We start from the raw sequence: 12,724 nt of genomic DNA, 5'->3' as shown, positions 1-12,724 counted from the left end.
AATGATATTTCTTGAAAATGTTCTTTAAACTATTAAACCAGCTGTTTGTAAGATATGAGCTTGTCATCCTTAGTTTGAAAATCATCATTTATTTGGTTGATTATAAGCTGTGAATCACCATAAACATGTAATTCCTTAATGTTCCATTCAATAGTTATTTTCAGCCCAATAGTCAATGCTTCATATTCTGCAGTATTGTTTGTGCATGGAAACCGTAGTCTATATGATTTTGGAATTGTGTGTCCCCGAGGCGTGATAAACAAAATTAAAACGCCTGATCCATATTGTGTATAGGAACCATCAAAGTACAACTCCCAAAATTTTATGCTTATTGTCAGAATGTCTGCATCAGGAAATTCAATGTGCAATGGTGTGTCATCTTGTAAGGGTGCTTCAACTAATTGATCAGCAATGACCTGTCCTTTGATAGCTTTTCGATCAACATATTCTATATCAAACTCACTTAGTGCCATAACCCATTTTGCCAATCTACCTGTCAAAGTTGACTTGTTCAGAACATACTTTTGTGGATCTATTTTTGCTATTAGTTTCACAAAATGAATCAGCATATAACGTCGCAATTTCTGAGTTGCGAATACAATTGCTAGGCATGTCTTCTTAACTGATGTATAGTTCAATTCATAGCCTACAAGTGTTGTACTCATGTAATACACTAATCTCTCTTTCCCTTCTTCATCATGTTCTGCTAAAAGAGCTCCTATTGATACATTTGTTGCTGAGATGTAAAGCAACAATGGTTTCCCTTTGATTGGTGATATAAGTACTGGAGGATTCATCAGATATTCTTTGATTTGCATAAAAGCTTCTTCGCACTTCTAATTCCATTTGAATGGAACATGCTTATGTAAAAGATGAGTGAATGGATGACATCTATCTGCTAATTGAGAGACAAATCTCCTGATTGCTTGCAATCTCCCTTGTAGAGAACACCATTGACTTATGTTTCTAGGCGACTCCATTTCCATGATAGCTTTGACCTTTTCTGGATCTACTTCAATTCCACAAGCTGATATAATGTACCCAAGAAGTTTTCCAGAGGTTACTCCAAATGCGCATTTCTTTGAATTCAATCTTAACTGATATTGTTCAAGCCTATCAAAGATCTTGCCCAAGATGTTCAAATGTTGTTCCCTTGTATGAGATTTTGCAAGTATATCATCTACATAATCTTCCATAAATGTATGCATCATATCATGGAAAATGGTTGTCATGGCTCTCTGATAAGTTGCTCCTGCATTCTTAAGTTCAAATGGCATAACATTTCAGCAGTGAGTACCCCATGCATAGGTGAATGTTGTCTTTTCTTGATCTTCAAGAGCGATTCTTATTTGATTGTACCCCGAGAATCCATCCATTAACGAAAACATTTAATGTCCTGCTGATAAATCTACAATTATATCAATGTTGGATAGTGGGAAATCATCTTTGGGACATGCCTTGTTCAAATCTCTAAAATCGGTGCAGACTCTTATGCTTTTATCTGGCTTTAACACTGGCACAATGCTTAAAAACCATTTTGGATAGGCAATAGGTCTTATGAAACCCACATCCAATAGTTTTTTTAACTCAACTTTTACAAGGAGAGCGATGTGTGGATGCATCTTCCTTAACTTTTGATTAACTGGTTTTTCTTTTAGATCCACATTGAGATGATGCATGATAAGATCTGGATCAAGTCCTGGCATGTCTACATAGGACCAGGCAAAATTTATCTGTCTTTGTTTGAAAAATTCTATGTATTCTTTCCTTTCTTTATCTGATAATGATGCAACGGGATGAAGAACATTGGGATCCTTTGTTGTGCCAATGTTTATTGCTTTTGTTGGCTCTATTAAAATAGCAGATCTCTCCTAAAAATATGCAGGGAGGATGTCAAACTTTCCATCTTCTGGCGACTCAAAGAGGTTTTCACCGTCAGATACATCCTTTGTTTTTCCTCTTGATTGATCTAGTGTTGCCATGAAATGGTTTTCAGCACTATGTCTTTTTCCTTGTTTTATTTCAATTTTGCGACTGGAAAGTTTGGCATTCTCCTGACTGCAAGAAGCGTTACTTGATTCCGCAATGGAAGATATCTTAAATGTTACAACATTAAGATATATAGCTAAGTCATGGTCATTGGAAAAGACATCCAATTTAGGGTTTTCTAGGTTATCCCAATCAATTAGTTTTGGATGAAGAAGGGGTAAGTCATAATCATCGTCATTGTTAGGTGCTTCAAGGTTCATGACATAATAGTCATAATTTGGTGTAGAGTAGGTAATGTCATAGATAGAACTCTCTTTAGGATAGTCTCTCCCAAGTGCTCTCCAATCAACTCTAACGAAATAGGGATTGGTATTTTGTGATTCACAATCAAGTGACTCTTCATCTGACGTTTGTCCGTCAAACGAATAGATTATATCAACACATACATCTTTAATACTACAAGTTCCTTCTTGATTAATTTCAATAGATTCATTTGTATTTTGAAGTTGACATACTTGTGCACCTGACATAGAGGATTCTATTGCTATATTTTGTCTTCTCTCGAACTCAGCTTCTTCAAGACTAATAGTCAATCCTATTTGACTATCTATTAGTTCTTCCATGGTTCTTCCATACCTTAATATGTCTTCCTGTTGTTTCTCATATTCTTCTTGTTTTTGTTTGTTGGCTACTATTTATGCTGCTTGGTGTAGCTTTTCTTGCCATGGTTCTTCTTTAGGGACTGCTTCCTTTCTCCATCTTGGATGTTGATAATTGGGTTGTTTTTGCTTTGATTTTGGATAACCAAGTCCTGATTTATCTTGTTTAGATTGTGTGTGAGGACAAATAGGTTCTGAAATACCTTCTTGTCGCTTATTAATTGGTCCTTTCCTTTATATCCCATTTTTTGCATGATCTTATAACCATTGCCATATTGCTCTATGGGAATATTGACTTCTTCAGCTGTTGCTATAGTTTCGTTTTCATCTTTGTACAACCAACTAAGAATGTCTTTGTCTTTGGTTTCTTCTGCAAGTGTTCTAGCTCTAACAAATGCTCCATCAAACATTTCTGCTGATTTTTCTGAGATCCATGGTTGAACATTTGTAAGCTTTCCATATGATTTAGGTGAAAGTGGCAAGCTATGTCAAGAATATTTTCCCATTCCTTCATCATTTAATTTGAGCTTTTTCTCAAAGGCTTCCCATAATTTTTCTTGAATTTCTTTGGTGAGATAGACCGATTCTCTGTTATGTGGAACTCTTGTATCTTGTGTTGGTTTCAGATTATTGCAATATTGACTGGAGTCCGCGACTATAGTGACTTCTTGTCCCTCATGAGGAAACTTTACACACTGGTGATATGTAGAAGGAATTGCTTGCATATTGTGAATCCATGGTCTTCCCAGAAGAATGTTATAAGACAGATTCAAGTGTAAAACCTGGCATAATGTATTCCTTTCCACAAGTCCTATTTTGATTAGTAACACCACACTACCTTTAGAAGAACGCTCTTCTTCATCATAAGCCTTAATAGTTATTTTCTTCTTTGGATCTACTGCATTTTCTGAATATCCCAAAGCCTTTATTAAACTTAACGCACAAATGTTTAAGCCAGCTCCATCTATGAGTACGCGTTTGACACGAGTTTTATGAATGGTGACTTCAACATGTAAGGGAGCATTGTGAGGATGTTGCAAGGATGCGTCATTATTTTTAGAAAATGATAAGCAATGAGGGGCTATAAGGTGTCCCACCATGTTTTGGAATTGATCCACATCCAGGTCTTTTAAAACTGTTGTTTCCATTAGAGCTCTCTCCAAAATTTCTTTATGCATAGGTGAAACTTTGAGGAGCTCTAAAATTGATATTTGAGTGGGTATCCTTTGCAATTGTTCCACTACGTTGTATTGTCGTGAAGTGGATGTTGATTCATTTGTTATACCCAAAAATGTAACCTTCGCTTTGCTTCTCGTAATGACGTTGATTGGTTCTGAAGGTGCGTTATCTTTAACGATGATGAAATTTACCACATCATCATACGTATAAGTGTAATTCACTTTAGCTTTGTCTTTGTCATCTTTTGATTTAGATTGTTCACCTTTTTCATAGTTTTGAAGTGGAGTTTTGAAGGCTAGATGTGATTTGTTCGTCTTATGACTATCCACTGTGATTGTTCCATTATCGATTAAATCTTGAATAAGGTGCTTCAATCTTTGACAATCATTAGTTTGGTGTCCTTTGTTTCAATGGTAATTGCAAAAATGATTGTCATTCCACCAATTAGGTTTGACTTGAGGTTCATACTTTCTTGCTTCTAGTAAAGTAATCAATTTATTTGCAAGAAGAGTTTTCAAAGTTGATTCCAAGGGTTCTCCAATGTTTGTGAATTTCCTGCGAGGATTGGAGAAGAAAGACTTGGATTTACTGTTCTCTTGATTGTTATTGCTTGGGATTTGACTTGATAAGTTGAAGAGTTATCATTTGGTCCTCAAACTTTGGAAGCAAAACTTCCCAAGAGGGGGAAGGCCGTGGGTGGACATGCTGCATATCTAAATTCAACATTTGAATAATATCTATTTATCTTCGCTGCTTTTGTAATTACACTTGTGCTGTGCAAGGTGGTTGCATTGATATAATAAAGGGTATCCCATCTGAATGTGGTGTATACCCTCAAATAAACAGATCATTCTAGGAGTTATGTGGAGGTGGAATTGTTGTGTCTAGTCAATGTGGTTCCATTAACATAAGTAACTTGTACAGGAAGTCAATTACTTCATTATAAAAGTGTTTTACCCTCTATGTAATCAATTTAGTTTCCAGAATGATGCAAGTTATACGATACCTCACAACTTTTTGGATAAGTATTTCCTCCATCTCAAGGATCTCCAGTTAAAATCCTACATTTAAGGCATTCAGGTGCACCCGTTGGTAGCACACTTGCAACCATGCTGACCACAACTATACAAATGAAAACAATGGGGCACCTGCAAACCCAGATTAGTGAACTGCACCTGCAAATCCAAGAGATTATGGAGGAAAACTTCTCCAAAAGATGTGATAAAACACATATATTGTATTGATAATGGAAAAAAGATTTATTGCATTGTATTATACCCTTATTTACAACAAAATGGGTAGCTTCTTGGGCAAAATACTACACTAGTATAAATATTTTTAGTACATCTATATATAAAACACCAAGAAATATCAGTTTTGAACTATTTTATTTACATAAGAGTTATTTTTTTTTTTAATAGATAAGTGCTATCAAGTAGGGGGATAGCGCCATTTGCATCGAGATAACCAAACAAGCCTCTAAACCAAAACACCTAGGAGGCCACATAGGACATATTGTAAACTTTACATGACACATAACAACATTACAGCAGTGACAAAATGGTGGCGACATGAGAACCAAGCATCACCACCCTCTCCACACTTCCCTCTTAACAGCCACCCCAAATCGTGATTCATGAATCTAGCAAAGGGGCCGAAATTATTATTCACCACCCCGACCCTATAAACCTCCCATGCTACATAAGAGTTATTTTGTTTTTACTTTAGAACTATTTTATTTATTACATAGTTCATACATACATGGACACACGAATTTTGATTTTTAGTTGAAAAATTATTTTATTTTATCTATATTGTTTTGAGGTATTTTACTTTTGTATGTAACTTTTAATTTTACTTTTGGAAAACTTATCATTCATTATTTCAGTAGTTTTTTAGTTTTTGTAATACTTTAAAAAATGTAGTAACTATTATTTATTTATATGTTATATTTTATAGTTTCATTTGTAGGCATTAATATATATTTTAATATTTTGATGTCTATATTTAAAAATAAATATGTCAGTCATGTTTTGACTATTATGTACATGGTCACAATAGGAGACTCCATGCCCTGCTGCCATTCTAGAATGCCTTTTGGCATACCCTTTTGGCATACCATAATGACTAGATTGAGTGAACTTACTAGAAGATCCTGATACAAACGACCTATCTTAATTATCTACCTAACAAACACCACTAGTTAAATAATATTATTTGATCAAAACATGATCTTTGTAACAAAATAAATCATTTATATTACATAACAAAATATGGTGTGTTTAAAACACAACACGGTCTCTCTTGGGAAGCTTACTCCCCAAAGTTTGAAGACCAAACAGAAGTTCTCCCATGTATCTCCTTGTTCTTTCTCTCCTTTTGCATGAATTTAAATAAGAACAAATGATATTATGAAGCCACTTGATTGGGTATGATATTTCACAATCATTTATCATGATGAAATAATGAATTATTTGATGTACTTTGTAGACTTTCAAGGAAGTTATATGGACTATGTATACCTTCCTAAAATTTTCATCCATATATATGTCCAACAAGAGATTTAGGAAGTCTTCATTATCTATTAATATTTGTATGAATGAAAATTCATGTTGTGCACTCTCCTTGATTAATTTGTAATGACCATGCACCATCATTTCTGCCCCACCTTCTCTCTCTATAAGCAGACACTTATCATAATAAAATGCACCACGAAAGAAAGACTGGCCAAAGTGAATTTCAGACATGAAAATTATTTTCTTCATGAAAGAGAGACTCAAAAGGTTCTCTTCATTTAACCAAAAGAAATCTTCATACCATTCAATGCATTAATCCTCCAAATCTAGCCATTCATCTCTTTCCTTTTCATATTCTAATTTCACATCAAGATTGATAATAAATCTATCAAATGCAAATATCAGATGCATTCAATACACTTTTGATCCCTTCTTGAACCTTTTTCAAATGCAACTTCATTTTCCTCAGCATTCTTTGTAACCTAGGGTTTTTAAGCATGAAAATCAAAGTTCCCAGACTCGGACTCGGCTCGGACTCGGTCTCGGCAAGGCCGACTCGACTCGTGACTCGGCTATGACTCGGCAATGACTCGGCAAAATTAAAAAACCCTTGAAATTTAGAGATTATTAACGATTTAAAACTTGTTTCATGCACCCATTATTGAATAAAGCTTAAAGACACTATAACATCATCAAATAGAAGTTAATTTGATCACATACATAAACATATATCCATCACATGCGTAGAAATGTAAATTGTAGCTGAAGGAAATAGAAAACATAGATATATAGAGTTATAAATGTTGTCAAATGTATATAAAATCCATGACATCAAATGTTCCCAAACATATATGTAACTATAAACAAAAACAAGTCTATGGCTCAGGCTCTAGCTCATCCTCAGCCTCAGAGTAGCCTATCTGCCTCCTACAAAGGCGTCTAAGGTAGGTCCTGGATGACTAAGTAGCCATAGTCTCCGCCTGTGAGGTGCCACAATGATCAACATCACTTGTGCCTATGTTGGATCATGCTCTATCCTCCTCCTTTGCCATAGCCACAGCCTTAGCCTCTCTGTCTGACATGTCGCGGCGTGAGTACGGAGCTTGGACTCGGCGAGTTTTACCATAACTCGCTGAGTTCGAGTCATGAGTTGTCAAAACTTGCCGAGCTTGGCTTGACTCGCCAACTCGGCAAACTCGCCTGACTCACGGCGAGTTTTGATACTCTAATGAAAATAAATGCCTACTTGCAAACCTTTTTAATTTTTAAATACCTGATCAAAATTTATTTTTAAAAAATCACTCATTTGTAAAGTAAATGAATCTACTTTCCAACCCCCAAAAATGGCACCTTAATCAGACACTTGTGCAGAAAGATTTGACTTTTTGAAGTCAAGGTATCAAAATTTATGATTTTTCATGAATCCAGAATAAAAACTTGCAACTCCTATGTCTTTCAATACAGCTCCAAAGTTGACGACTCTATACTTTTTAGAAATGCCTTGAAGTACACTTGCACAGAAAGGTTTGACTTTTTGAAGTCGAGGTATAAAAATTTATGATTTTTCATGAATCCAGAATAGAAAACTTGAAACTCCTATATGTCCTTCAATACAGCTCCAAAGTTGATGACTTTATACTTGTTAGAAATGCCTTAAAGTCTAATTTCCAGCAGAAAAAGGTCACTTCAATCCAACATTCCAGCAGAATGTTATTGCCTCTGCAATATACAGTATATTTTCTTCCTTACAATCAGAACATAGCTTTATTACCAACTGTAGTGTACCTGCAACCCTAGCAATCATAAATACACAAAATAGAATAATGGGGCACCTGTACACCCAAATTAGTTGGATGACAACTGACCACGAGAATAATAGAAGAAAGTTTCTCCAAAATATGTGATAAAACACATATATCATATTGATATGGCAAAAAGGATTGATTACATAGTGAGGTGTAATATCTGTATTTACAACAAAATGGGTAGCTTCTTGGGCAAAGCTACTACATAATCATAATGACAAAGTCAGTGAGCCTACTATAAGATTCTTACAAAAGCCACCTACCTTAATTATCTGCATACTTAAAACCACTATTTAAATAACATCATTTGATTAAAATATGAGCTTTATAACAAAATAGCTAATTACATTATGTATTAAAATATGTTGCATTTACGGACACAATGCCATTGATCTCATATTTTTGTGCAGTGTCATGTTTACAAGTACACTGCAAGAGATATCAAAGTTGTCTTTTGATCTATAGGACAAAGTAGATGGTGCCTATTGTGAAGGGCACAGATTTTGCTGTAATGTCAAATTGAAACTATTTTTCTATTGGAAATAGAATCATAGCCATTTCCAAGAAGCACAGCATCTGAAATTGTCAATTTTAAGTTGTATCAAGGGAGATATGCCAGTCACCAGAAGTTCTTAAATTGTCTAGAAAATAAATGCAATTCCCATGGTAGAAATTTCAATTTAATCATCTAGTTGAGGAATGGTTTTTTGTTTGAACATATAGGTTCGATGAGCTTTCAAAAAAATGGTGTCTTGTGGTTTTATAAAATATTCAAAAAGCACTAACAAGTTAACTGTTATTTTTACCCTCAAAACCCTAGCCTACAAAAAATATGTTCTAAAGAATTAAAATTTGCTTCCACAAGGTGAGGTAAATGTGTTGAAAATAATGTCAAACTGTATTTGATAGCGTTTTTGATAAATTGATTGTTCATTTAGATGTTAATGAGAATATGAGCAAGAAATAGCCACATTGCTAGATTTTAGAGCATGCTTGCATTGAATGACATTGAAACATATTCCTATTGGATGATGCTAATTTATTTTATCTTCCATTTCATGGAACTTCTGTCAATGATGAAGACATTTATATTACACATATTTTATAGTTCTCTTTTGCATAATGTCTTTTCTAACAGAGATGATGTACAAGAGGTGACTAAGATACTCCATTTTTTCTCTAACAGATCACCTTTTGTCCAAAGTGAATCGTCTAATGAGGGGAATGCAATGATTAAAAAAGTTGAGATCATTGAGAGTAATTGCCAACAAGAAGCAAATTGAGATTTATATCTCAGAACTTCCCATTTGCAAAATTTTGTTTTGGTAGATAATGATAATTGCTTCAATCTTCTCACACTTGGATTCTCTTCACAAGTTGCTGATAAAGCTTCTCTTATATCAACACAATCCTCACAACAAATCAAGTCAGTAGAGGTTTTTTATCACATGCTGAATACAGTTTATAATGTTGTGGTTGAACCATACATATAGATCCCTGCGATTCTCTTGAGCATTTGCATCCAAGTAAAATCAAGGCCATTACCTAAACTTCTACCCATTCAAGTTGATACATGTAATCTTCAAGTGAAGGATGAAGAAAAGAAAGAAGAAGATGATGCATGGGAGATCTTCCATCTGGTCCTGAAGCTTTAGCTACAAAGATTCCCAAGAGGGAGAACATGCTTCATACCTGAATGCAACATTTGAATAACATCTATGCACATGGATTATTTTGTACATAAGATTGTTTGGGGGTTAGTTTTGATATAATAAATAGAATACTAACACACTGTAACCCTAAAATATATGGATCATTCCAAAAGTCATACTTAGGTAGTTTCATTTTATCTAGTCAATGCGATTATATATATAGCTTGTATGAATGGCTACTTGTTTCATTATATATAAGGGTTTACCACTCAATGCAATCAATCCATTTTTCATATCAAAATAAGTTATGTAATATTTTCACATCATTTTGGAGAAGTATTCCATTTAACTCTTGGGTTTGTAGTGCATATCTACATTTTGGTTATGCACATGCCCCACCAATCTTATATTTTGTATAGCCATAACTACTGCGTTCTCGTATCAATACAAGTTATGTGATATTCTCACAAGCTTTTGCAAAAGTATTTCCTTCATCTCTTGGATTTGCTGGTGCAATCCTACATATTGGGTGTGAAGGTGTCCCCATTGATCTTATCTTTTGCATAGCAACACCTCTTGTCTTTCTAGGTATGCTACTAATTCAAATGAAGCATAAAAACCTACCACTATGGTACATAAAATGTACAAAACATAATGGAGTCTATTAAATAGGGCAGAATCTGTTTGTACAATACGAGAAAGAAGTGGTAGAGAAAAGATATAGAAAAGAAGGCACAGAAAAATTCATCTGATGTAAATTTGATAATAACTAATGTGTTCAAAACTTCAATCAATAATTAATTGAATATGATAATCAAAATAAACATGATCAACAGTTAAAACTTACCAAAGGAATACCAGTTACAATTTATAAAACCTTAATGCCAGAAAAGCTCATCCATCTCGTAACTTATAATTTAGAAAACCTTATATGTGATGAGTGATACTAGTTATAGCTTATTACAGGAATTAACAGTTTGTTAAAGAGATAGTGCAGATAACTCAAATTAATTCAAGCCTCATGCATAGAAACGGTTCAAAGCATCCAGAAATTAGAAACATTTATCTAAGAGCACAAATTTAGTGCACAACAGTGCAGTGAAAGCAAAGTATTATCTTTCTAGAATCTGGTTGATTTACACATACTGAAAATAGGGATTAGTAGATGTCACCAGAAATCTTAGATATTTATATGTATTCAAAAAATATTTATCCCAATAGTTTCCAAGTAAGGAATTGACTCAATTTATGAAATGCCTATCCATAATAAATAAAGTTCAAAGGGAACAGATAAAAGCCATCGTACTAGCATACCATTTTGGTTTGAATTGGAACTTTGAACAAATGACAGTCAGTCAATATTTGAACTATATGGATTCAAGACATTTGTTCCTCTAAATACAAATTCCAATTTATACTGTATTGCATGTCAAAAAAAAATTATATACTGAATTCACCTGGATAACTCTTCTATGACCTGCACCATCCCAGTAACTGTATGTGATCTTCAAAGGTTCATCTGCATTTAACGCTTATAAGTATGGGTGCAATTATTCATGAAATAGAAAATAAATACAAATTAAGAATCAAAAATATCTATTACGCATATATGCTAATCTACCAGTATATCAGTTCCTTGCATGCTTTACTTAAAACATACTTCTGATTTGCTCTTGTTCACGCAACCATTTCATTCGCAGGCGTTCACGTTCAACTTGTTCCTCAGTTTCACGTTCTCTGAAGCATTATTCTCCAATCCTTTAAGAAGACAAGTTTAATTCCACAAAATAGGACATTTCAAGCATCTAAGATTGAACTGCTTATTTTAGAGTATAAAATTAAACATTTAAATTAGGTTCTTTAATCTTTTTCTTCCATTTGTTTCAACCTGTAAATTTGGGCTTAAAAGGTACACCTGTCAGGCAAGAAACTAGTCTCAACAGTTGGATCTTTTCCCAGCTTTCCAAGCTTGTGCTTCTTTGTCTCTCCATCATCTGCAGACAGAGGTGCAGAAGCACTCAAAAAGTAAATATAAGTTTATTTATTAATAACAATTTATGCTGTCTGTAAGAACCTTCCAGTGCTGCATTCCAGTCTAAAATGCAGTCGATAATGGCTCTGAACAATTCAATGCAATAGACAAAGAAACTTATGGCAGTTTGAGATATAGAGGAGACTAAGTAGACATATGGCTTCAAGACTTGATTTCTTCTCATTTTCATCATCTGTCAACAATGCTTATCTCAGTTGGAGTGTTGTAAATAACCAATTGATATTACAACTTATAACAAACTGAAACCTGAGCTTACTTTCATTTTTTTCTGGAAAAATCAAACACTATAGATTGAAGTAAATTCATTTGATTTAAGTTTTGAGGTTTTTATCATAGTGCTGCATGTCTGTAGAAATTTCTGGAACCGCTGCATAAATTCTCCTATATCATCAGCATTTTGAGTGCCCTACTGGACTCATCTTCAAGGATAGAACCATATGCTTTGTTGATTAACCTCCATATACAAGAATTCTGTCTAATAGACCTATGCCAATAATAATCAATAACATCAATTGTATTAGACATGAACAACCCAATAGTGGCAAAACTTGGAACAAACTTGACTCTAAGCTTACTTTTAATCTTCACTGGAAAAAACAAACTTTATAGATTGAAGTGAATTGATTTGATTTAAGTTTTGAGGTTTTTATCACGGTAATGCATGTTTGTAGAAATTTCTGGAAGCCAACAGTAGCCCAACTTGGAACAAATTCTAATCTAAGCTTACTTTCATCCTTTACTAGAAAAGACGAACATTAGAGATTGAAGTGAATTTGATTGATTCAAGTTTTAAGGTTTTTATCACAGTGCTGCGTATAAGTAGAAATTTCTGGAACCTGTTGCATAAATTCTTTTATATCATCAGCATTTT

General features: G+C 34.0%; 1 protein-coding gene across 1 annotated transcript in view; it reads right to left on the bottom strand.

Annotated features, from left to right (window-relative positions):
• LOC131069819 (protein XAP5 CIRCADIAN TIMEKEEPER) overlaps positions 1-12,724 on the bottom strand; it is a 95,160-nt gene that overhangs the window by 37,449 nt on the left and 44,987 nt on the right. The window contains exons 5-7 of the mRNA XM_058005382.2: positions 11,716-11,794; positions 11,461-11,537; positions 11,258-11,319 (exon numbers count right to left, since the gene is read on the bottom strand). Of these exons, the coding sequence (XP_057861365.2) occupies positions 11,258-11,319; positions 11,461-11,537; positions 11,716-11,794 (218 nt within the window). The remainder of the gene's footprint in view (positions 1-11,257; positions 11,320-11,460; positions 11,538-11,715; positions 11,795-12,724) is intronic.

This window comes from Cryptomeria japonica, chromosome 6, assembly GCF_030272615.1.
Source record: "Cryptomeria japonica chromosome 6, Sugi_1.0, whole genome shotgun sequence".
Lineage (NCBI taxonomy): Eukaryota > Viridiplantae > Streptophyta > Pinopsida > Cupressales > Cupressaceae > Cryptomeria > Cryptomeria japonica.
Note: the sequence above shows the minus strand (reverse complement) of the source record. Positions and strands in the feature narration are given on the sequence as shown.